This window comes from Leucoraja erinacea, chromosome 1 (assembly GCF_028641065.1).
Source record: "Leucoraja erinacea ecotype New England chromosome 1, Leri_hhj_1, whole genome shotgun sequence".
Taxonomy (NCBI): Eukaryota; Metazoa; Chordata; class Chondrichthyes; order Rajiformes; family Rajidae; genus Leucoraja; species Leucoraja erinaceus.
This window is the reverse complement of record NC_073377.1, coordinates 29,860,775-29,885,232: the sequence shown is the minus strand read 5'-3', so window position 1 is coordinate 29,885,232 and position 24,458 is coordinate 29,860,775. Positions and strand designations below refer to the sequence as shown.

The 24,458-nt window shown below is 45.7% G+C and overlaps 1 protein-coding gene across 4 annotated transcripts in view; it reads right to left on the bottom strand.

Moving 5' to 3' along the window:
* fam219aa (family with sequence similarity 219 member Aa) overlaps nucleotides 1-24,458 on the bottom strand; it is a 68,411-nt gene that overhangs the window by 36,981 nt on the left and 6,972 nt on the right. For 2 of the 4 annotated variants that reach the window (XM_055632282.1, XM_055632299.1), the window contains exon 2: nucleotides 2,602-2,704. In XM_055632282.1, coding sequence (XP_055488257.1) covers nucleotides 2,602-2,704 — 103 coding nt within the window. The remainder of the gene's footprint in view (nucleotides 1-2,601; nucleotides 2,705-24,458) is intronic. The other 2 variants (XM_055632291.1, XM_055632307.1) reach the window with 1 other exon arrangement.

The following is a 24,458-nucleotide window of genomic DNA, read 5'->3' as shown; positions in this document are numbered from 1 at the left end:
CATGTTGACAGAATTGTCACCCGACAGGTCACAGAGTGCATCGCGTCATCGCTTCCAAGGATCGCCATGAGGAGACTTCTGCCATGATCCAAGGTGTACAACCTGATACCTTATTAATGATGTTCTACTGTTGTTCACATTATGTTTAATATAAAAACATGCAATATAGTATTAGAATAACACAGCACCTCAGTTTCACAACACTTCTTCCATGCCCTCAAAGAAAGCATTAAGAACACATACAATGCATTCTGAAAAAAAAGTTAATGCAGTTATTAAGATTCAAAGATCTAACCAGTTAAACAGAGATATGCCCTATTATTTATGCTGCCAAACACTTTTTGTTCATAAAGTTAATCCCGTCATGTTGGAAGAAAATAGTCACCGATGCTTCAGTGGATAAAGGTAATCTAATGCAGTACTCATGAATTGTACCAATGGTCAAAACTAAATACAGACCTAAATCATAGGTTGATGAACTTCAGTAAACTGTGGCTATGCAGTGGCAATAGCAGGGAAAATTATGGAAAAGTAGCACTTACTTTCTATTATAGTAATCCAATCCACATGATGTCACTATACACCTCCATCCCCCACCAGGAAGGCCTTAAAGCCCTCTGTTTCTTCCTCAACCGCAGAACCATCAAATTTCCCTCTATTAACACTCTACTCCACCTAGTGGAGCTGGACCTCTCAACAACTTTTCCTTTGACTCCTCCCACTTCCTCCAAGTCAAAGGCGTAGCTATGGGCACCCACATGGGACCCAGCTATGCCGCCTACCTCTTTGTTGGGTACGTTGAACAATCCCTGTTACATTGATGACTGCATCGGTGCTACCTCCTGCACCCAAGCAGAACTCATGGACTTCATTAACTTCACCACCAATTTTCACTTGCTCAAATTTACTTGGGACCATCTCTGACACCTCCCTCCCCTTTCTTGATCACAGTCTCCATCACAGGAAATAGGCTATTGACTGAAGTCTATTACAAACCCACTGACTCACACAACCATCTAGACTACACTTCTTCCCACCCGGTTTCCTGCAAAGACTCTATCCCCTACTCCCAATTCCACCGTCTATGCTGCATCTGCGCCCAAGATGAGGTGTTCCTTACTAGGACATCTGAGATGTCCTCATTCTTTATGGAACTGGGGTTCACATCTCCGATCATAGATGAGGCCCTCACTCGTGTCTCCTCGGTACCCCGCAGCTCCGCCCTTGCTCCCCTTCCCCGAATCCTTACCTTCCACCCCACCAGCCGTCTCATACAACACATAATCCTCCAAAATTTCCGCCACCTCCAACGGGATCCCACCACGTCGCATTTTCCCATCTCAATCCCATTCCGCCTTCCGCAGAGACATTCCCTCCGCAACTCCCTGGTTAACTCATCTCTTCCCACCCAAACCACCCTCTCCCCCAGTACCATCCCCTGCAACCGCAGAAGATACGACACCTGTCGCTATACCTCCTCCCTCGACTTTCTCCAGGGACCCTGACAGTCCTTTCAGGTTATGCAGAGGTTCACTTGCACCTCCTCCAACCTCATCTACTGTATCCGTTGTTCAAGATGCGGACTCTTAAACATCGGCGATACCAAACGCAGACTGAGCGATCGTTTCGCAGACCACCTTCGCTCAGTCCGCCTGATCCACCCTGATCTCCCAAGTCACACATGCTTCTCATTTTCACCCTACAAACAGCTAAGAATGGCCTGTTTCCTTTATCATCGTTACTTTTTTGCATCATTGTTCTTTATCTCTCCACATCGCCGTCTATATCTCTCGTTTCCCTTATCCCTAAACAGTCTGAAGAAGGGTCTCGACCCGAAACAACACAGATTCCTTCTCTCCAGAGATGCTGAGAGTAAGTGTTCGGCACGGACTAGAAGGGCCGAGATGGCCTGTTTCCATGCTGTAATTGTTATATGTTATATAGCTTTTTGCGTCTATATTTGGATTAAACCAGCATCTGCAGTTCCTTCTAACACACTTCTTTCTTTAAAAATAGTACAGGATTGGCTGGTCAGAACAATTGAGGTGGAGGCCAGGCTTAAACGACACACTATAATATAATTTAAGTATCACACCTGTCATTGTGAATTTAAACAATTTTAAAAAGATAAGCTAATGTAACAAACCCCTGTATAAATGGCTGCAGGTATTTTATTTGCATTTGAAAAAAACTGCATTGTTTCAATCATTGGCTTTCTCTAGTCCCAGGCGAGAACTGTAATTTAACTGTAACTGAAACATCTAATGTAATACTCTTCAGTTTTAATATGGTCGATAAGTCAAAGAAAACAGAAAAATAAATGTTATCTATCCCCAGTTTTCTGTTGAGCAATTTTCTCAATTCAGTCCATTTTACAGCAATGTGCATTTACAGTGCCCAAGGGAATGAAGCTTTTAGCAACACTGTGCCACATTAAATACACCAAATACGTGGACAATTCAATTTTACATAGCATTGAATGAAAAATGGGCTTGAATGTTAATGTGAAAGTAACCAGCGATTTCCTCATAATAGAACCAGAACAATGAGTATTTTGAGAGAAAAAACAAAACACTGTTGTATTCACACATCGTAACTCACCGATTTTCATCTGCAGAGGGGATGGTTTGTAATTCATTGCCACAGTCTCACCCTCCCGGATGTCACTCTCACCTTCCGAGATGGAGGTAGCTGTGGGATCCTGCTTGGAATAATAAAGTATAGTTTCATTACAAAACAGATTCTAAGATTATTTCCATTGGTACCTCCTATACTGGTATTTACTAATTATCTCAAGTGGTGTTTAAGAAATTGTATCAAGAGCACATTATACCATAGCTAATTATTCAGCTTGCGTGTAGCAAATTTTGTTTTGCAAGTTTACAAGACTGATTTTGTAAAAACACTTTAGAACAGTGGTAACCTCCTTTGAGTAATTCCTGAAACTTGCTTTGCCCTTCAATTAGATTTTTCACAATTTAGATTGATACTCTAATTCTCAATCGGTGTGGGTATAAACCTGGTAAACAGAGATTACTTCACTTCCTGGCCGTCCAATGTTTTTTATTACACTGGGACCCCTTTCTTCAAAAATGAAGTTATTCAGTCTGAGGAATCAGTCCAAAAGTTATGTTGCCTTGCAATTTGTCATGAATGGTTGCCAGTGTTCATTTAAGCAGCAAAAAGAAAGGCAATGAAACATTGTGACTGATGGGATTACTTTCACTGCTAAACTCATTTGCTGTAAGATTGAAAAATTGAGTCACTACTGTGCATTTGAATAAAGCATCCGAGGAAACAATAACATCTATTTGGCCTTAAAAGCAGAGTTCAGGCAAGTCTTCTCTAAATTGTCTAACATAGTGACGGCCAAGACAGCCATTTCCGTGAAATTAGGGCATGTAGATATCAAATGTATAGAACTGCTTTATTGAGCACACTTGCTTGATCACTACAGCTTATGAAGGAATTGTAATCTTGCACAATTTCTATGTTGACCTTTACAGAATCTCTGTCAAAGAGCAGAATAGTTGTTTTGTGGGTATTATTTAATATTGTAAGATTCATCAATGCTCCTTGTAAGAAAATTGTCCGAGGGTTTTCTGAACATTACAATGGCAACATTTTCATTGGAACGTCCTTGTTGCCCTAAACTGCTTTAGGTCAGTCTGAAAGGGCCAAGTAACAATCTATATAAACTTAGACCCTTCTTTCATTTACAATAATCTTAATATGAAACTACTTATCTTTATCTGTTAACTGGCTTGGACAATATACTACCGTCAGAGATGACAAATTACCTTTGGTACAAAACTAAGTGCTACAAAACAATCCAGGGGTCATATGTCTATCTATACGATTACTAAAACTCTCATCTTGACCACTTCTGGTCATCGTTGTTTTTTAATTTGCGTAAAAACTGTACCCTATATTGCTGGAATTTTCTGCCACCTTACTCACCGTTCTCCTCTGTTCCGATCGGTGGAAGATCACAAAAGTTATGAAGTTTTTAAAAATTGTGAGATCAGCAGATTAGTCTTCTCGCCTGTCAGTCACCATGATGGTAACGCCCCATCCGGCACCCACTGGAGAATAAAGCCCCGGTTGCGGGGCTGAGTCGGTGAGCACATCCAGAAGCCACCCGCCCAGAAGCCGCCAAGAATAAAGCTGAAGCAGCGGAGCATGGGCTGTGTTCCTCGGGTGGGGGAGGGCTGTGTCCGTGGATGGGGGCTGCGAGCGTGACAGGCGCTGGGGACGGGAGCAGATGAGCGAGTCTGGAGCTGGGTCCTGGAGCCAGGAGTGCGGTCGGAGTTGGGGCCGGGAACCCGCGAGTCCACACACCCCCCCTCCCCCACTTAGTCTAGTTATTTGTTAAATGGGGAAAAAAAGATTGATGTGCAGCCTTGGAAGTGAAGATTCCAATTTATCTCTTGGAATACCCTGAATACAGCATCATCAACCAGTACATTGTAAAACTTTTTATGGTTACACTGAGGCTACAAAGACTACTGCTGCATTGAAAAACAATAGATGACTCATGACAACCTGATAGAAATGTGAAATGGCTGGGGACTGACAGCGATAATTCATCATGCCATTTTTAAAAAATTGACTTAAAACTATATATGTTTGCATGAACAGGACATACCCACCATTAGGATCTATTGTTTAAATATATATTGGCATGTTATAGTATTAAATATGTTAGGGTTTAAATTAGTCATTGATGAAATAAAATAAATTGACTACAGTAAGAAATGTTACTTCAGAAGGATCAAAATGCCACATGGATAGAAAGAACAAGGAGCTGAATTAAATCCAATGTGCATGAAGGAACCGTAGATACACTGAAGATAGACAAAACATGCTGGAGTAACTCAATGAACCAGGCAACACCTCTGGAGAAACGGAATAGGTGACGTTTCGGGGTCTGAATAAAGTACCGACCCAAAACGTCACCGATTCCTTTTCTTCACAGTTGCTGCCTGACCCCCTGCGTTACTCCAGTATTTTGTGTCTTTCTTCAGAATTAAATTCAAAATTGGTACTTCCTGAAAAGTGGTAATTATTCTAAGGATAATTGTGATATAATCAGTGTAAATGCATTAAAGATAGTTATAAACAAAGACTAATTCACTAAAACCAAGATGCAGTTGACAAAAGTGAACTGAACTTGAGGCATTCAAATCCAGGGAACCCAAATATCGAGCTGCACGCAGGCAAAAACAAAACAAGAAACTAAATTCAGATATTGAGAGCATTACAGAAAATGGAGAGAAAGGATAAGGAAATCGGAAAGTCAAAGAAAGGGCTCGACAAAATGTTAGCAAATTAAACAATGCAATCCGAAGATGTACTGTAAATATGTAAAGAGCATGAGGATAACTAGGCAATGAGTGGGGCCCCATAGAGACTATAAAGGGTGTGTGGAGCCAGAAGGTGCGTTTGATTCATTAATAAATATTTTGTCTCTGGAATACACGGTCTCAGTGTGTGGTTGAAGCATTTAAGAAGTGTCTGGAAGAGCACTTAAATTGCTGAGGCATAGACGTTTATGTACACAGAAAGATACAGCTCTGGACCAGGCCCTTCAGCCTATCACTTCTGCACAAATCTTGATGCCAACCTCACTAATTGCATGTACCAGTCAAGGTCTGCATCCCTCTGCCGCTTCAACCATCGTTCAATGTTGGTTCAATGGTTTCTTTATTGTAATGTCATATTGTCATGTGGAAGGCAAACTTTTTTTCGCCTTCCATCATAGTGAGGAATGTGGAGGAGTCACTGTGGTGGATGTTTATGTTAAAATGTGTTTTGTGTGTTCTGTTGCTTTTATTAGTATGACTGTATGGCAAATCTAATTCCTTTCATGTTGCAACACACACTTGGCTAACAAAGTATGAGTAAAGAGATTGTGAAATACTTGTTCTGCATGCTAGCCATCAAATCATACCATATATTGAACGATAGATCCCTTTCTGAAACACGCGGACGTCATGTTCCGGAGTCATCATGCAACTTCCAAGTCTTTGAAACATCTGATCGAGGCCTAAAGAGATATGTAATTCTTACACATCTCTCTTTAAAGGCCTCATGTCTGGCAGCACTGGATCAAATAAGGGATTGGACTGGTCCAATTCGATGCCGTTCGCTCCTTCCACCGTCACACTGTGCAGCAGCCACAGGCTGTGCGCAAGTAAACTCTGCAGTAGGACGTCCCATGCCAGCTTTCCCCAACACCATGCCTTGAAACCACCATGAGCAGGCCATTCGTAGCCGCCAGCAGCCACCCTTTCACTGCCATAAACAGAGATTCTGCCGCTTAAGTCGACGATGGCACTCTAGGGCACTCTAAATGCAGCTTAAACACAGTGCTTGTATCTGCTTTTATCACCTCCCAGGCAACGCATTCCAACTGAGCAAAAGCAAAATCTGCCTCGCAAATGCCATTATACTTTCCCCCTCTCAAGATCTTTAGATCTAAGCCTTCCAGTATTGACATTTTAACCTGGGGGGGATGGGGAAGCATCTATCTCCTAATTTTACATACTTCTATCAGGTTGTGCCTCAGCCTCCAACCTTCCATCATCTAAAGGAGGTCTGAAACATAGAAATTAGGTGCAGGATTAGGCCATTCGGCCCTGCACCGCCATTTAATATGATCATGGTTGATCATCCAACTCAGTATCCTGTACCTGCCTTCTCTCCATACCCCCTAATCCCTTTAGCCACAAGGGCCACATCTAACTCCCTCTTAAATATAGCCAATGAACTGGCCTCAACTACCTTCTGTGGCAGAGAATTGCAGAGATTCACCACTCTCTGTGTGAAAAATTTTGTTCTCATCTCAGTCCTAAAATATTTCCCCCTTATACTTAAAACTGTGACCCCTTGTTCTGGACTTACCCAACATCGGGAACAATCTTCCTGCATCTAACCTGTCCAACCACTTAAGAATTATGTAAGTTTCTATAAGAATTTTGTAAGTTTCTATAAGAATTTTGTAAGTTTCTATAAGAGAAGGGTCTCGACCCAAAACGTCATTGATTCCATTTCTTTAGAGATACTGCCTGACCTGTTGAGTTACTGCAGCCCATCATCTAAACCCTGGAATACCCTATCCAACAGCACAGTGTGAGTATCTGCGCAAGAAGAACAAGTTCCAATGTGGTAGCTCAATGCCACCCTTTCAAGGGCAACTGGGGATGAGCAGAAAATGCTGGTCTCGCCATTTGACAGCATTGCCAATAAAAAGGGGCACAGTTTATGAAATAGCAAAATATATTGAAGAAATAGATAAGGGGGTAGAGATACACAAAAATGCATCTGCGAAAAGCCGTCAGGAACCAAAGTACAACTTTGGATTTTACATTCTCATCATCAGAGACCTACAGACGATAGATTGTATGTGCAGGACTTCAATTATGCTGTAGAAAGAGTCATGCATGCAAGTTTTAAAACCTCATTGCTCAAAGGATATTGGTTGTCAAAGCAAAAAGGTGCAACATAAATCTATCCAGAATACCTGCAAGAGAGGATATACGATGAGGTGGTTGAACAACTAGAAAACCATTCACCACAGCAGAGAAGCTCACGGGCAGATTTAGAAAACAATTCAATGTTTAAAAAGAGCTTATGAGAATGAATAGAAAGTGACTATTTCCAGCAGTTGCTGCAAATTGGAGGATGATTTAGGATTATTGCTAAAAGGACAGGATTCAAATAAAGAATTACTTAAAACATATAATATGTAAAGCAGTTGAACAACAGCCATTTTCTGAGATTAAGAGACTATTCTGAGCGGTCCAAAATAACATATATTATATAGCATTAGTTACAGAGAGGCTCCGGCTGCACCCATGGTCACAGGACATCAGAGGCTAATTTGTCCTTAGCCCACTCCATTCGCAGATATCTCACGAACACATTGGTTTTGTATTAATGACTAATTAATCATTCCCGTTTTACTCAAAGCCTAAAATTACTACCGATATGAGCAATCCAATGAAGTTGAATTACTTTACAGTTTTAACTGCTGTTAACCCATTTTCTCCCCCAGAGTTAGTCAATCTCTGCTAATCATATTTTATGACTACATAGAAGGAAGCTAATTAAGTGTACTGAATCTCTGGCAGATATCCAAGCATGCCCACTCCCCACTATTTCACATAACCTATTTCCATGAGCATGCTCATTAACTTCCCCTTATTCATTAACCTCCCACCGACATCCAGTTCCATTTGTGACCCAATTTTGACCCAAATTGTCCATACCAACCAAGATGCCCCATCTACCACCACAGAGAGTGGTGAATCTCTGGAACTCTCTGCCACAGAGGGTAGTTTGAGGCCAGTTCATTGGCTATATTTAAGAGGGAGTTAGATGTGGCCCTTGTGGCTAAGGGGATCAGGGGGTATGGAGAGAAGGCAGGTACGGGATACTGAGTTGGATGATCAGCCATGATCATATTGAATGGCGGTGCAGGCTCGAAGGGCCGAATGGCCTACTCCTGCACCTAATTTCTATGTTTCTATGTTTCTACCAAATGCCTTAAACTTTTCTTGCCCATGCATGCCTTTTAAATGTTGTTATGGCACCTTGCTCAGCTACCTAATCTGGCATCCTGTGTGAAAAAATTGCCCCTCAGGTATATATTAAATATTTCCCTCTCATCTTACCTATATCATCTGGTTCTCGATTCTCCGATTCTGGGTAAACGACTGTCCATTCATCATATCTATTCCTCTCTTGATCTTACACAACTCACTACAATCACCCCTCTGCCTCCTGTGCTCCAAGGAATGTCCTAATTTGTCCGTTTTTCACATCACCACTGCACACTTGACAATACTAAACTAAATTCCTGCAGCATTGTGTCTTTTTTTGTGCCTGTCATATGCCTCATTTCTGACGAGACCCACAATTTCTCTTGTCATCCAAGTTTCTTTACTCCCATCTGCCTTGTCCTTCACTCGCAGTTAAGTTTAGTTTATTGTCGCGTGTATCGAGGTGCAGTGAAAAGCTTTTTGTTGCGTGTTAACCTGTCAGCAGAATGACAATACATGACTACAATCAATTCATTTACAGTGTATAGATAGGTAATAACGTTGAGTTCAAAGGTTATTTATTGGTCACATACACCATAGGTGTAGTGAAATGCTTGTTGCCAATACAGCACATATTAAAAAAAAAAAAAACAGACATAACAATAATAAAGAGATTTAAACATAAAAAATATCCCCCCACAATGGTTCCCATTATGAGGGAAGACACAAAGTCCAGTCCCCATCTCATGTCCACCCATAGTTGGGCCTATTGAGGCCTCCGCAGTCACCTTTACGGAGGCCCGATGTTCCAGGCTGTTCTTGCCGGATGATGGTGCTCCGGCGTCGGGAGAACCCTCTCAACAGCATGGGAAACCCGGAACGGCCGCTTCCTTACTGGAGACCGCGGCTTCCGAAGCCGGCAGGCCGCACTGGATGGAGCTCCATCACTGGTGATCTCGGCGAGAGATCCCAGGCTCCCGATGTAAAGTTCAGCGCCGCGGCCCACAGCCCATGTTTCATCGGCAGTCTTCAGCATTCCAGAGTTCCAGCGCAGCGACCCAGGCAAGGCATCGCCCGCTCCGCGATAGTGCTCCAGCGCTGTGCCGCCGCAAAAGCTGAGGTTCTGGGCGGTCCCCTCAGAAAACGCCGCTCCAGACCCGCTGGTAGGCCGCAAGGATGGGTCGAACTGTGAGGACAGTTAAAGTCTGGTCAGAGGAAGCAGACTTCACACTTCAGCAGTGTTTTGGAAACACTGACTGGAAGGCGTTTGCAGCCCAGGCCCACTTGACTCTCACACGGACATTGATTCCTACACATCCTCTGTTCTGGACTTTATAAACTCCACCATCAATAGTGTCACCTCCCTCAAACAGGTGACCATATACCCGAATCAGAAGCCATGGATGAACAGCGAGATCAGGCTACTGCTGAAAGCACGGGACACCGCTTTCAGGTCAGGCGATGCTCGAGCCTACAGTTCATCCAGGGCTAACCTGAAGAGGGGCATCAGGAAGGCCAAGCACTGCCATAAGCTCAGGATTGAGGAGCACTTCAACAACAACTCCGACCCCCGACGCATGTGGCAAGGCATCCAGGCCATCACGGACTACAGACCCTCCAACATCACCCCCACATCCAGCGACGCCTCCTTCCTTGAGGAGCTTAATCACTTCTATGGCCGCTTCGACAGGGACAATCTAGAGACAGCCATCAAGGCTGTGCTACCTGCCGATCACCAACCCCTCACACTCACCCCCTACGATGTGTACGTGCCACTGAGTAGGACTAATGCACGTAAGGCTGCTGGCCCTGACGGCATCCCCGGGCGCGTGCTCAGGGCCTGTGCTGCGCAGCTGACAGACGTCTGGACTGACATCTTCAACCTGTCACTTGCCCAAGCAGTTGTCCCCACTTGCCTTAAAGCCACCTCCCATCGTGCCAGTGCCAAAACACTCCACTGCGGCAAGCCTCAACGACTTCCGCCCAGTTGCACTTACCCCCATCATCACCAAGTGCTTCGAGAGGCTGGTCCTGGCACACCTCAAAAGCTGCCTACCCCCCACACTGGATCCCTATCAGTTTGCCTACCGCAAGAACAGTGCGGAGGATGCCATCTCAACGGCACTTCACTCCGCCCTCTCCCACCTCGACAACAGACACTTACGTAAGAATGCTGTTCATCGATTACAGCTCAGCATTCAACACCATTATACCATCAAAACTGATCACCAAACTCGGTAACCTGGGCATCGACCCCTCCCTCTGCAACTGGATACTGGACTTTCTAACCAACAGACCCCAGTCTGTGAGGTTAGACAAGCACACCTCTTCAACCCTTACCCTGAACACCGGCGTTCCACAGGGCTGTGTGCTGAGCCCCCTCTTCTACTCCCTCTTCACCTATGACTGCACACCTGTACATGGTACTAACACCATCATCAAGTATGCAGATGATACAACGGTGATTGGCCTCATCAGCAACAACGATGAGCTGGCCTACAGAGAGGAGGTCCAGCACTTAGCAGCATGGTGCGCTGACAACAACCTGGCTCTTAACTTCAAGAAGACCAAGGAGCTCATTGTAGACTTCAGGAAGTCCAGAGGCGGCACGCACACCCCCATCCACATTAACGGGATGGAGGTGGAACGTGTTTCTAGCTTCAGGTTCCTGGGAGTCAACATCTCCGATGACCTCTCTTGGACCCACAATACCTCTACTCTGATCAAGAAGGCTCATCAGCGTCTCTTCTTCATGAGGAGACTGAAGAAGGTCCATCTGTCTCCTCAGATCCAGGTGAACTTCTACCGCTGCACCATCGAGAGCATCCTTACCAACTGCATCACAGTATGGTATGGCAACTGCTCTGTCTCCGACCGGAAGGCATTGCAGAGGGTGGTGAAAATTGCCCAACGCATCACCGGTTCCTCGCTCCCCTCCATTGAGTCTGTCCAAAGCAAGCGCTGTCTGCAGAGGGCGCTCAGCATTGCCAAGGACTGCTCTCACCCCAACCATGGACTGTTTACCCTTCTACCATCCGGGAGGCGCTACAGGTCTCTCCGTTGCCGAACCAGCAGGTCGAGGAACAGCTTCTTTCCGGCGGCTGTCACTCTACTCAACAACGTACCTCGGTGACTGCCAATCACCACCCTCCCTACCTGGTTGGAGAGAGAGCTTTTCTCCGGGCTGCAGCTTCGACCCGTCCTCTCGGCCTACCAGCGGGCCTGGAGCGGCGTTTCCTGTCGCGGACCGCCAGAACCTCGTCTTCGGCAGCGGCACAGCGCTGGAGCGCTATCGTGGAGCGGGCGATGCCTTGCCTGGGTCGCCGCGCTGGAGCTCCGGTGAGCTGAGACCGCCGGGAAAAACATCGCGGAGCTGCAGGACTGTGGAGCGGCCAGCTGCGGGCGGCGGCGCTGAACTTTACACCGGGAGCCTGGGATCTCACGACGAGATCGCCAGTTTTGGAGCTCCATCCGGCGCGGCCTTGTCGGCTTCGGAAGCTGCGGCCTCCAGTACGGAGGCGGCCGTTCCAGGGTTCCCATGCCGCTGTGAGGACTCTCCCGACGCCGGAGCACCTCCACCCGGTGGGAATGGCCAGGAACATCGGGCCTCCGTAGAGGCAACTGTGGAGGCCTCAATAGGCCCGACTATGGGTGAACTGGGGTTGGGGACTGGACTTTGTGCCTTCCCTCATAGTTGGAGCCATTGTGGGGGGATGTTATTTGTGTTTAAGACTCTCATTGGTGTTATGTCTGTATTCTTTTGTGTACTGCAAAATGGCAAAAAGCATTTCACTTCATTACACCTCGGTGTATGTGAATGTGACTAATAAAAACCTTTGAATACCTTTGAAATACATCAAAGGTAGACAAAATGCTGGAGGAACTCAGCGGGTGAGGCAGCATCTATGGAGAGAGGAAATAGGTGATGTTTCAGGTCGGTACCCTTCTTCAGACTAAATACATCAGTGACAAATACATCAGTCACTTGCCTTTGCCAATTTCTTAGTAGATCAAGATTTGTCTTTTCCCTTGTAGGGCCCCTAACTATTGCCTAAAGAAACCTTCCTGAACACATTTGACAGATTCCATCCTATCTAATCCCTATATTGGGCAAGTTAAGATTCTCTACTATGACAACCCCATTAATCATACAGTGTTTTTCCGGAGAGAAGAGGAGAACTTCTTCAAGGTAGGCATATCTTGAAGAGATAACTTGAGTCTGAAGAAGGGTTTCGGCCCGAAACGTTGCCTATTTCCTTCGCTCCATAGATGCTGCTGCACCCGCTGAGTTTCTCCAGCTTTTCTGTGTAACCCATTAATCATACAGCTGACTGTAATCTCCTGGCATATTTGGTCTTCTAATTCCCATGACTATTTGGGGGCCTATAATACACTTCCAACAAGATGATCAGTCCTTTTTTATTTCTCAAGATATTTTTTGCAAGATTTACATAATAACTACAACCTCCCAATTGTATCTATCCACACCCAGAGTTCATCTACCATACCAGCCATTCCTTTCACATTAAAATAAATTTGTTTCAATCCACCAGTCCTTCCTCGCTCCCTGCCATGCTCCTGTCTATTCTGTGCACTGAACTTTCTTTTATCACCTTCCATAATGACTTAGAATCAGTGAAACATAGAAAAATAGGTGCAGGAGTAGGCTTTTCGGCCCTTCGAGCCAGCACCGCCATTTAATATGAATTTGTCACTGATGTATTTAGTCTGAACAATGGTACCGACCTGAAACATGGCTGATCATCTAAAATCAGTACCTCGTTCCTGCTTTTTCCCCATATCGCTTGATTCCTTTAGCCCCAAGAGCTAAATCTAACTCCCTCTTGAAAACATCCAGTGACTTGGCCTCCACTGTCTACTGTGGCAGAGAATTCCACAGATTCACAACTCTCTGGGTGAAACCGTTTTATGAAAGGTAAATCATGTCTGACGAATCTTATAGAATTTTTTGAGGATGTAACTAGTAGAGTGGATAAGGGTGAACCAGTGGATGTGTTATATCTGGACTGTCAGAAGGCTTTCGACAAGGTCCCACATAAAAGATTAGTATGCAAACCTAAAGCACACGGTGAGCAAATGCATGGCAGATGCAGTATAATGTGGATAAATGTGAGGTTATCCACTTTGGTGGCAAAAATAGGAAAGTAGACTATTATCTGAATGGTGGCCAATTAGGAAAAGGGGAGATGCAACGAGACCTGGGTGTCATGGTACACCAGTCATTGAAAGTAGGCATGCAAGTGCAGCAAGCAGTGAAGAAAGTGAATGGTATGTTAACATTCATAGCAAAAATTTTGAGTATAAGAGCAGGGAGGTTCTACTGCAGTTGTACAGGATCTTGGTGAGACCACACCTGGAGTATTGCGTGCAGTTTTGGTCTCCTAATCTGAGGAAAGACATTCTTGCCATCGAGGGAGTACAGAGAAGGTTCACCAGACTGATTCCTGGGATGGCAGGACTTTCATACGAAGAAAGACTGGATAGACTCAGTTTGTACTCGCTAGAATTTAGAAGATTGAGGGGGGATCTTATAGAAACTTACAAAATTCTTAAGGGGTTGAACAGGCTAGATGCAGGAAGATTGTTCCCGATGTTGGGGAAGTCCAGAGCGAGGGGTCACAGCTTAAGGATAAGGGGGAAATCTTTTAGGACCGAGATGAGGAAAACATTTTTCACACAGAGAGTGGCGAATCTCTGGAATTCTCTGCCACAGAAAGTAGTTGAGGCCAGTTCATTGGCTATATTTAAGAGGGAGTTAGATGTGGCCCTTGTGGCTAAAGGGATCAGGGGGTATGGAGAGAAGGCAGGTACAGGATATTGAGTTGGATGATCAGCCATGATCATATTAAATGGCGGTGCAGGCTCGAAGGGCCGAATGGCCTACTCCTGCACCCATTTTCTATGTTTCTATGTTTCTAGCCACCAAAGTGGATAACCTTACATTTATCCACATTATTCTGCATCTGCCATGCATCTGCCCACTCACCCAACCTATCCAAGTCACCCTGCAGCCTCATAGCATCCTCCTCGCAGCTCACACTGCCACCCCGCTTTGTGCCATCTGCAAACTTAGAGATGTCACATTTAATTCCCACGTCTAAATTGTTAATATATATTGTAAATAACTGGTGTCCCAGCACCGAGCTTTGTGGCACCCCACTAGTCACTTCCTGCCATTCTGAAAAGGACCCGTTAATACCTACTCTTTGCTTCCTGTCTGGCCAACCAGTCATGCCAATATCAATATCCATGTCAATACGCTACCCCCAATACCATGAGCTCTAATTTTCCACGCTAATCTCTTGTGTGGGACCTTCTAACCACTCACCTGCCTCAGTCCTGCATTAAATCCCACACATCTATCACTCTAGTTTAAAATCACCAGTTTAGTACTAGCAACCCTGACTGCGAGGATAGTGGTTCCGCTCCAATTCAGATGCAATCCATTCCTCCTGTAAAGGTCACCTCTACCTCAGAAGAGATCCCAATGGTCCAAAAATCTGAATCTCTACTTTATAGCCATTTGCCTCACTCCTTGGATTCATTTTGCAGGACTACATCCCTTTTCCAACCTATGTCATATGTGCCAACCTGCATGACGACTTCTGTCTACTGAGAATGTCGTGCAATCGCTCTGATACATCCTGGACCCAGGCACGAGCGAGGCAAAACACATTCATGAAGTCTCGATTGGTGCCCCAGAATCTTCTGCCTGCCCCTCTAGCTAACTACTCACCTACCACTATGGCTCTGCCTAACATTACACTTCTCTGCTGTGCGTGAGAGCCAGGCTTGGTACCACAGACCCAACTGTTACCACAACTCACCACTGATGCGTGATCACCCTCAACAGTATCCCAAAGGGTATATCTATTTTGAAGGTGGATTGCCTCAGGCATCACCTGCACTCTCTGTCTACTCCCTTCCCTCTTGGTCACTCACCAGGGCTCTCGGGTAACTTTTTTCCCCTGTTGACAACCGGGCAACCTTGGCAGCTTTTTAGGTTGCCAAATTACATTTTAGGTGGTCATTTAAGATGGCTTGCATGACGCGTGCTCGGACGAAGTGCGTAGTCACCAGTCGAAATTATGCTCAATGAAGCATTCACATATTATTTCTGCTTCAAATAAAGTCACAAACTAACATATTCACCAATCAAGACATGATATATACCACAATGACATGCAGCAAAATTATAATAGGGTATCTCAACTCTTTTTACACATTGCAATGAATGCAATTTTTATTATTTCTTTACACTTCCAAACAATAATGTGTTTGGAGAATTCAGCGTATGATCAACCTGTGTCAATAAATCCTGGACCTTGATAACATATATACTTAACCATGCACACTACAGATTGATGCAAGCATGTTTTCTGTGAAGGACCGAAAATTATCATGACATGGCCATAGCATGGGTCGTTATTGCTATTGGTACAGAAACACTCTCGCTTCCCACATAATTTATCCACAACAAAATATACAGGTTACAAGGAATTTTCTAAAGGCATTTTATGATAATAGCTGTTAAAACTGACTATACCCATCTGACAGGTTAAACATTACACTAACTAACAAGAGATGGCCAAAGGACATAAATGCAGCAAATGTTTGGTAATATATTTAAAGGTGTCAAGACGCCACATTACCGGACATTCAGATTAGATGTATGTGGCTATGAAGATACCCAGATTGTAAGCACCATTAAAAAAAAAAATGTTGATAAATGCTTTTTCCATCATTCCCACTTCAGAATTAATGTTAACATTTCAACTGAAATATCTCCTGACTAAATTTGTGATGTATATGACTGACTGTAGAAGTAAAACCTGGATAAATCTAACGGATATTTGTGAATGTTGCTCATTAAATAACTACATTACTGATAGTCCATATTAAAAGCATTGATTTGCCATTAAAATGAATTCTGTAATAACGTGTCAGTGACAATCGAACACTGCGGTTTTAATGTTTCACGTGTTCACAATTTAATTAATCCATCTTTATGGATTAATTAAATAGCGGATAGAATATATTGGCAGCTGCCTGCACATGCGCACACTCACCCACGCGCGCGAGGATTCGGAGGCCCCGTGAACGGTAATTACAGCTCAATCCAGCGCTAAATGCAGCTGAACTGCCTGTCTCGCCTACAGCCCTATCTCAATCCAGACAGGGCTCTTGGTTAAGTGTTCAAGAAGGAACTGCAGATGCTGGAAGATCGAAGGTACACAAAATTGCTGGAGAAATTCAGCGGTTGCTGCACCTGCTGAGTTTCTCCTGCAATTTTGTGTACCTTAGGGCTCTTGGTTAACCTGGCGGGACAGGCAGAGTGAGCTGTGATTAGTGCTGGCTGGGGGCGCTGCGCCCGTCTGACTTCCGACGCCTCTGGCCACCCCCGGGCGTGGGGGGGCTCTCGGGTGGGGACGGGGATGGTCTAGTGTCGGTTCGGCAGCGATTTCAGCGCCGGAGACCGGGATCGATCCTGGCTGCGGTGCAGGGCTGCCGAGAGTGTTTTGGCACGTCTCCCTCCTCCAATCACTGTGCTCTATCCTCAGCCTCCCCTTCCGCCTACTCTACTTCCGCCTCTGACCGACACCTCCCTCCTCCAAGGGTCTGTTTTGAAAGCGCCGTTGGCGGAGTGGCAGCAGCGGCCGGACCTGCGGCCGGACCCGCGGAGTTGCTCCAGTTTTTTGTGTCTATGTTCGGTATAAACCAAGTTGCCAAGCCGGGCAAAATGACACGACGTTTAGGTTGCCCGGCGGCACTTTGCGTGGTCTGTGGCACCCGGGCAACCGTATATTTCGAGCCCTGCTCACCTGCTCTCTTCCCATACCCTAGGTATGATCACCTCACTATAACTCCCATCTATGAAGCTCTCATTCTCCCAGTCAATAGTGCCTGAGGACATCCAGCCGCAGCCCCAGTTACCCAACCTGGTCTGTGAGGAACTGCACCGGGACACAATTCCCACGGGAATAGTCATCAGGGACACCAGCAGATTCCCTGACTTCTCACATGCTGCAGGAGCAACACTGCACCATTTTACTTGCCATCCCAGCTGCAGTAAGAAGGGGAAAAAAAGCACAATCATACACAAGAAACCTTTATTTCCGGTAATTGCCTGCTCAGTCTCATCCCCAAAGCCAGCCTCTTGAGCCAAAGCCACATTTTTATCCTTCTTGCAGCCTCTCTCCCAATAGTACACACCGCTATACATTGCCTTACTTTTATTGGCTGCACATGGGCCAATTTTGACATTCACAAATCCAGCATCAGATTTTTTAAATCTCCCACTGCTGAAATCTCTGACAATTAAATAGAATGACTCAACCAATCCAACAACAAGCATTTGAAATCTTCTGCTGCATACTCTAAGGCCTCTAACCTGCAGTGTTACACTGAAATAATAACTACCATTATTCTTGTACATCTCAAAAATCCAAAGTCAATGCAGTACAAGATTAGTCTGAGAGTTGAAAAGCCCGTTTCTTGTAATAAAATTATACCTGTAATTGGGACTACACAAGGTAAATTAGAAACAGGGTGCAATAATTGCTAGCTGCACTAATTCTGTGCATCAGTTGTTAGTATGCCTCCCTCGGGGAGAAGTTGCGAGTTTATGCTGATCTTACATGCTGAGTTGATGAAGCTTGAAGAATACAAAGCACAACGACAAACATCACCCTGTGATTGAAATACTATTCCAAGGTCAAGGCTACATCTCATAATTGTCAGCATGGAATCTAATAAAACAATACTAGTGGCGCTCAACAACACATCCAAGTAAATTTATTTCAGACAAAATTAAAATGTGTTTAATGGGACAATTTACCTCAATTAACGGTGTGTTTATCAATTCAAAATAAAGGCGGGAGAGATAAAACAGGGAACTATAGTCCAGTTAGCCTGACATCGGTGGTGGGGAAGATGCTGGAGTCAATTATAAAAGATGAAATAGCGGCACATTTGGATGGCAGTGACAGGATCAGTCCGAGTCAGCATCGATTTACGATGGGGAAATCATGCATGACTAATCTTCAGGAATTTTTTAAGAATGCAACTAGGAAAATGGACAAGGGAGAGCCAGTGGATGTAATGTACCTGGACTTTCAGGAAGCATTTGATAAGGTGCCACATAGGAGATTAGTGGGCAAAATTAGGGCACATGGTATGGGGGTAGAGTGCTGAAATGGACAGAAAATTGGTTGGCAGACAGGAAACAAAGAGTAGGGATTAACGTGTCTCTTTCAGAATGGCAGGCAGTGACTAGTGGGATATCGCAAGGCTCGGTGATGGGACCACAGCTATTTACAATATGCATCAGTGATTTAGATGAAGGGATCACAAATAACATTAGAAAACTTGCAGATGACACAAAGCTGGGTGGCAGTGTGAACTGTGAGGAGTATGCTATGAGAATGCAGGGCGACTTGGACAGGTTGGGTGAGTGGGCAGATGCAGTTTAATGCAGATAAATGTGAGGTTATCCACTTTGGTAGCAAAAACAGGAAGGCAGATTACTATCTAAATGGTGTCAATTTGGGAAAAGGGGAAATACAACCGGATCTGGGGGGTCCTTGTTCATCAGTCAATGAAAGTAAGCATGCAATAGACCTGTGGTTCTCAAATGGGGGTACGCGTACCCCTGGGGGTACATGAAGGCACTCCAGGGGGTACGTGAGAATTTAAAATATAGGCCTACACTCTTCCTGTTCATCCTCTCTTGCTGCCGCCCGCCGGCTCAGCGGGATGCCGGCTCCCCCGGCGCTGCGCTGCCCCCCCGCCGCCTCCACGGCCATCGCAGCCAGCCCGGGCTCACTGAGGCTCCGCTCCACATCCGCCCACATCGTGCTGCAGCTCACCTTGCAAGTGGACTACGGGAAACTCAGCGCCGGGGAGGCATCACCGCCGAGTGTCTCACCCCAGGGTTGAAACGTTTAGCGGCATTTCCTTTGGTGGCCCGACTGCTGTACTTTCTGTATGTCATTGGAAAGACTCAGCAAGCCAGGCAGCAACCCAATGCAGTACCTCCCCACAAGGTCCAGCCTTCTCCCCGTTTTAAATAATCTAAAAACTTATGGAGTTGTGTTCACTATAACCAACATTTTCTTCCACTGTTATGTCACCTGGTCAAGATCGTTTCTGAGTGCCGATGTGACAGTCTCCCTGTGACTTAACTCCTCAATCTATCGCCCCCCCCCCCCCCCCCCCCCCCCCCCCACCCCCCCCCACCCCCCCTCACCTCACGGTCACATCTAAACTGGAGGGGAACAAATATCCTGGGAGGGAGATTTGCTAGCGCTACTCTTGAGGCAGAGGGTCCCATGCATAAATGAGGCAGAAGAGAAGTTGGGGGGCAGGTATTGTAGTCAAATAAAACAAATTTAGTGGACAGGACAGGCAGGAGAACAGCAAAGTAAGAGACAGGACCAATGGTTTAGAGTCTATCAGTTCCAAAGTTTAATAAATCAGACACTGATGGCACAGTGCTCTGTTTTAAGTCTTTTTTTTTCAACCAAAAATGCTTTGCGCTGGTTAGGGGGTAATTGGCTGAAAAAATATTTCACAGGGGGTACATCACTGAAAAAAGGTTGAGAACCACTGCAATAGACAATAGGTGCAGAAGTAGGCCATTTGGCCCTTCGAGCCAACACCGCCATTCAATGTAATCATGGTTGATCATCCCAGATCAGTACCCCGTTCCTGCCATCTCCCCATATCCCCTAACTCCGCTATTTTTAAGAGCCCTATCTAGCTCTCTCTTGAAAGCATCCAGAGAACCTGCCTCCACCACCCTCTGAGGCAGAGAATGCCACAGACTCACCACTCTCTGTGACAAAAAGTGTTTCCTCATCTCCGTTCTAAATGGCGTACTCCTTATTCTTAAACTGTGGCCCCTGGTTCTGGACTTCCCCAACATCGGGAACATGTTTCCTGCCTCTAGCGTGTCCAAAACATTAACAATCTTATATGTTTCAATGAGATATCCTCTCATCCTTCTAAACTCCAGAGTGTACAAGCCCGGCTGCATATCTCTCAGTATATGACAGTCCCGCCATCCCGGGAATTAACCTTGTAAACCTACGCTGCACTCCCTCAATAGCAAGAATGTCTTTCCTCAAATTGGGTGCAAAACTGCACACAATACGCCAGGTGTGGTCTCACTAGGGCTCTGTACAATTGCAGAAGGGCCTCTTTATATTAGATTACTCTTGTTATAAAGGCCAACAAGCCAAATCACTGGATGGATTTAAGAGAGAGTTAGACAGAGCTCTAGGGGCTAGTGGAATCAAGGGATATGGGGAGAGGGCAGGCACCGTTTATTGATTGGGGATGATCAGCCATGATCACACTGCATGGCGGTGCTGGTTCGAAGGACCGATTGGCCTCCTCCTGCACCTATTTTCTATGTTTGGATGTTAAAAAAAATATTTGGACAGGTACATGAATGGAACACGTTTAGAAGGATATGGGACAAACACAGACAGATGGGACTAATGTAGATGCAGCATGTTGGTTGGCATGAGCAAGTTGGATAAAAGATCTTGTTTCCATGCTGTAGGACTGTAAGTGAGGCTATCAGAGAATGGCATGGGATTCAAGTATCAACGTTAATGGGAGAAACGTGTAGAAAGAGTTCAGGAATTTAATGGGATAGAGGGTACTCACATAGTTGAAGAGTTAAGGCTAATTGATTACATTGAGGCGCGAGCCATGGCTACTGCAGCTTCACACAATAAGGTGCATCAGAAACATGTCTTGAAGATGAAGAGCACGGCAGCACTGCACTAGGATGATGCTGACCTCCATGGATCCTGTGGCATGGTTCCCAGAGCAGACTGCCCAGCCTGGCAAAATAACTCATCACTAGAACCCACCAACAAGCACCGAGTCCTGGCTTGGCTGGCGCTGAGGGGATCCCTCCCAGTCAGATCCTTCCTGCACCGTCGGAACCTCACTACCAGTGCACGCTGCCCTCGGGACAGCTATTATGGAGGCGTCGGTTGCCCACCTCTTTGCACAGTGTGGATTCGCAAAGAGAGTCTGGAGAGGTCTGCAAGGGTCCCTGTCACGGTTTATTCCAAACAGCTCCATCACAGAGGACTCTGTGATTTACGGACTGTTCCCAGGGACACATTCAGAGACTGACATCGAGTGCTGCTGGAAGGTCATCAACTCGGTGAAAGATGCTCTTTGGTCTGCCCAAACTTTGTTGACCACCCTGGTCTGAAGAAATTGTGGGCCTCGACCTCTCGAAACATGGTGCGTAACTCCACTTTTTAAGAAAGGAGGGGGGGGGGGGGGGGAGGGGGGGGGGGGGGGATGCAAAGAGGGGGGAGGGGGGGGGGGATGCATGGGGGGAGGGGGGTGGTCCGTGGGGGTGAGGGGGGTGCATCAGTAAGGGTGATCATGATTCAATAAGGGGGGCCTCCCGTTGGGTCCAAGTTGCGTTGGGGGGGGGGGGGGGGGGGGAGAGAGTCAGAGAAAATACGAGGGTTGTGGGTGTTATCAGGGGAGGGGTACAGGAGCCAGCCGAGTGGGACCAGAGGGGAAGGGGCTGGAGCATGCTCACAGCGGTCGCTGGTCTGATGGGCCGCTGGTCATTCTCCTCCGCAGAGATCAGATTTTCCGCTTTCCGTTTGACGACATTTCCCATGCCGGGCCGTTTCCAGTTCCTCTGAAAATTGTGTCCAGTTGGAAACCTCCCCCGACTATCCACCGCTACAGTAAAGATGCATTGGCGCAGTAAGGGGCGGACCGTCCCGCAGAGTGACACCAATCCATGCGGTGCTGAACGGCAGGAGAGGAGATCGATCCGCGCATGCGCCGTTTTTAAGATTTTTAAACCTCGCTAAAGTTTACATTAGACCACCGATCGGAACAAAACTTGGTGCAATTGCAGCACAGGAGAACGGTGAGAAAGCTGGGGGGAAATCGTAACGCTATCTCGTAACGTTTGTGCGCAAATAGAATGACCGCAGAAGATAACAAGATCAGAGCTTGAGGTATGTATTGCTCCGAAACAGAACAATGACATTCTTTCTTGCAACAGCACATATTCAATAGATAACAAAAAAGTTCAATAATTGATAAAACAATATACTGCAAAAAACAAACCCCAAAGTCCCTACTGCAACTAAAGCAGTTTGTAGTTTAGTATAGTCAGAAATGTAATCCAAGCCAAACTATAAATGAATTACTTTTCTAGAACAGCATGTATTTTGCAAAAACCATGCTCTCCTAGAAATGATTTCCCAACAAAATAATGTACCATTTCCCTTCAAGAAGATCTCATATATATATTAATTCAATTTGTTTGGGCCAGTTTGCATCAATTTTATTGTTAATCCAGAGAGTACCACAAAATGCTCATAGAATCTTATTCATGGAAGGGTGTTGGAAGGTTATAAAGCCCCTGTCCCACTTAGGCAATTTTTTCGGCGACTACAAGCGACTAGGCTGTCGCCACATGGTCGCGGGGCAACGCCTGTATGGTCGTGAGTAGTCTCATCAAATCGCCCAAATAGTCGTAACGTTTTTCTGGTCGCCACTGGATTTTGAAATGTTCAAAACTTTTCGGTGACTGTGGGCTTGACATAGCTTGTCTTTTCCAGTCATAGGTGCTGACTTAGGTTGTCGCCAGGATGATGCTGGTTGTCGCCAGGTGACGTTGTACTGACTTCGGTGAATTCCATTGGCGACTACCTATGTCAACCTACATCAACCGGTGACAGGTACCAGCAACTGAATTGTCTTCAGTTGTCGCCGACAGGGTCGTTGCTTGTCGTGGGTGGATGTAGGTTGACTTTGGTTGTCGTAGCTTGTCGCCTGTGTGGTCGTAGGCGGATGTCCTAATGGGTCGCCGGTTGTCATAGCTTGTCGTAGATATTGTCGTGGGGCGGGGGGGTCCAGTCGCCGGCAGTCACCAAAAAAAAAAAAAAAAAAAATAATCGCCTAAGTCCTTTATTCTGGCTGGAGGTCTTGACCATTGGACTTCTGCAGGAATCTGTGCTGGGACCTTCCTTGCTTGTTTATATACAAATGAATTGGATGCAAATGTAGATAGGTTGGTTAATAGGTTGCAGTGTAAAGAAAGATCTACAGAAATTGGCGGAGAAATGACAGCAGGCATTTAATCCGAGAAAGTGAGAGTTGTTGCATTTTACGAGATCAAATGCAAGGAAATATTTACAGTTAATGGCAAGACCCTTAACAACATCGATGTACAGAGGGATCTTAAGGGTCCTAGTCAATAGCTTCCTCAAAGTAGCAACACAAGTATATAGTGGTAAAGAATGTATACATAAAGAACAGCTGGTTTATACCAAAGATAGACACGGAGTGCTGGAGTAACTCACCGGGTCAGGAAGCATCTCTGGCTCGCTCGAAGGGCCGAATGGCCTACTCCTGCGCCTATTGTCTAAAAAAGATGGGTGACGTTTTGGGTCGGGATCGGGTCTGGACTCTGGGTGTCTGAGGTCGGCTGCGGGAGGTGCCCCAGTGCAGTGGTTGGATGAGACGAGGGATGCAGCACTCCCATGACATGTTGGGACAATGCAATGGTGGAATGGGCCTCTGGAGGTCCCTTAGCAGCCTGGATCGAGCACTCCTCCAAGGGGTAGGTATAAGGAGGCATCCAAGAGCTGGTGCACAGCCTCAGCATTTTAGAGGTCTATTGTCGGCGGGTTTAATAACAATGTTGGGATTGTTGCTGAGTGAGTGGGAGAAGAGGTAGTTACTGTCAGACGAGGACTCCTATCAAAGAAAAAGACCCAGAGACAGAGCTCAATGTCATGGCACACTTGCAACTCATTAAGGTGTCGGCATTGAGCATACAAAGATAAGGGCTCTGCTGGGGACTGACCGTTCTGCATTGGAAAGACG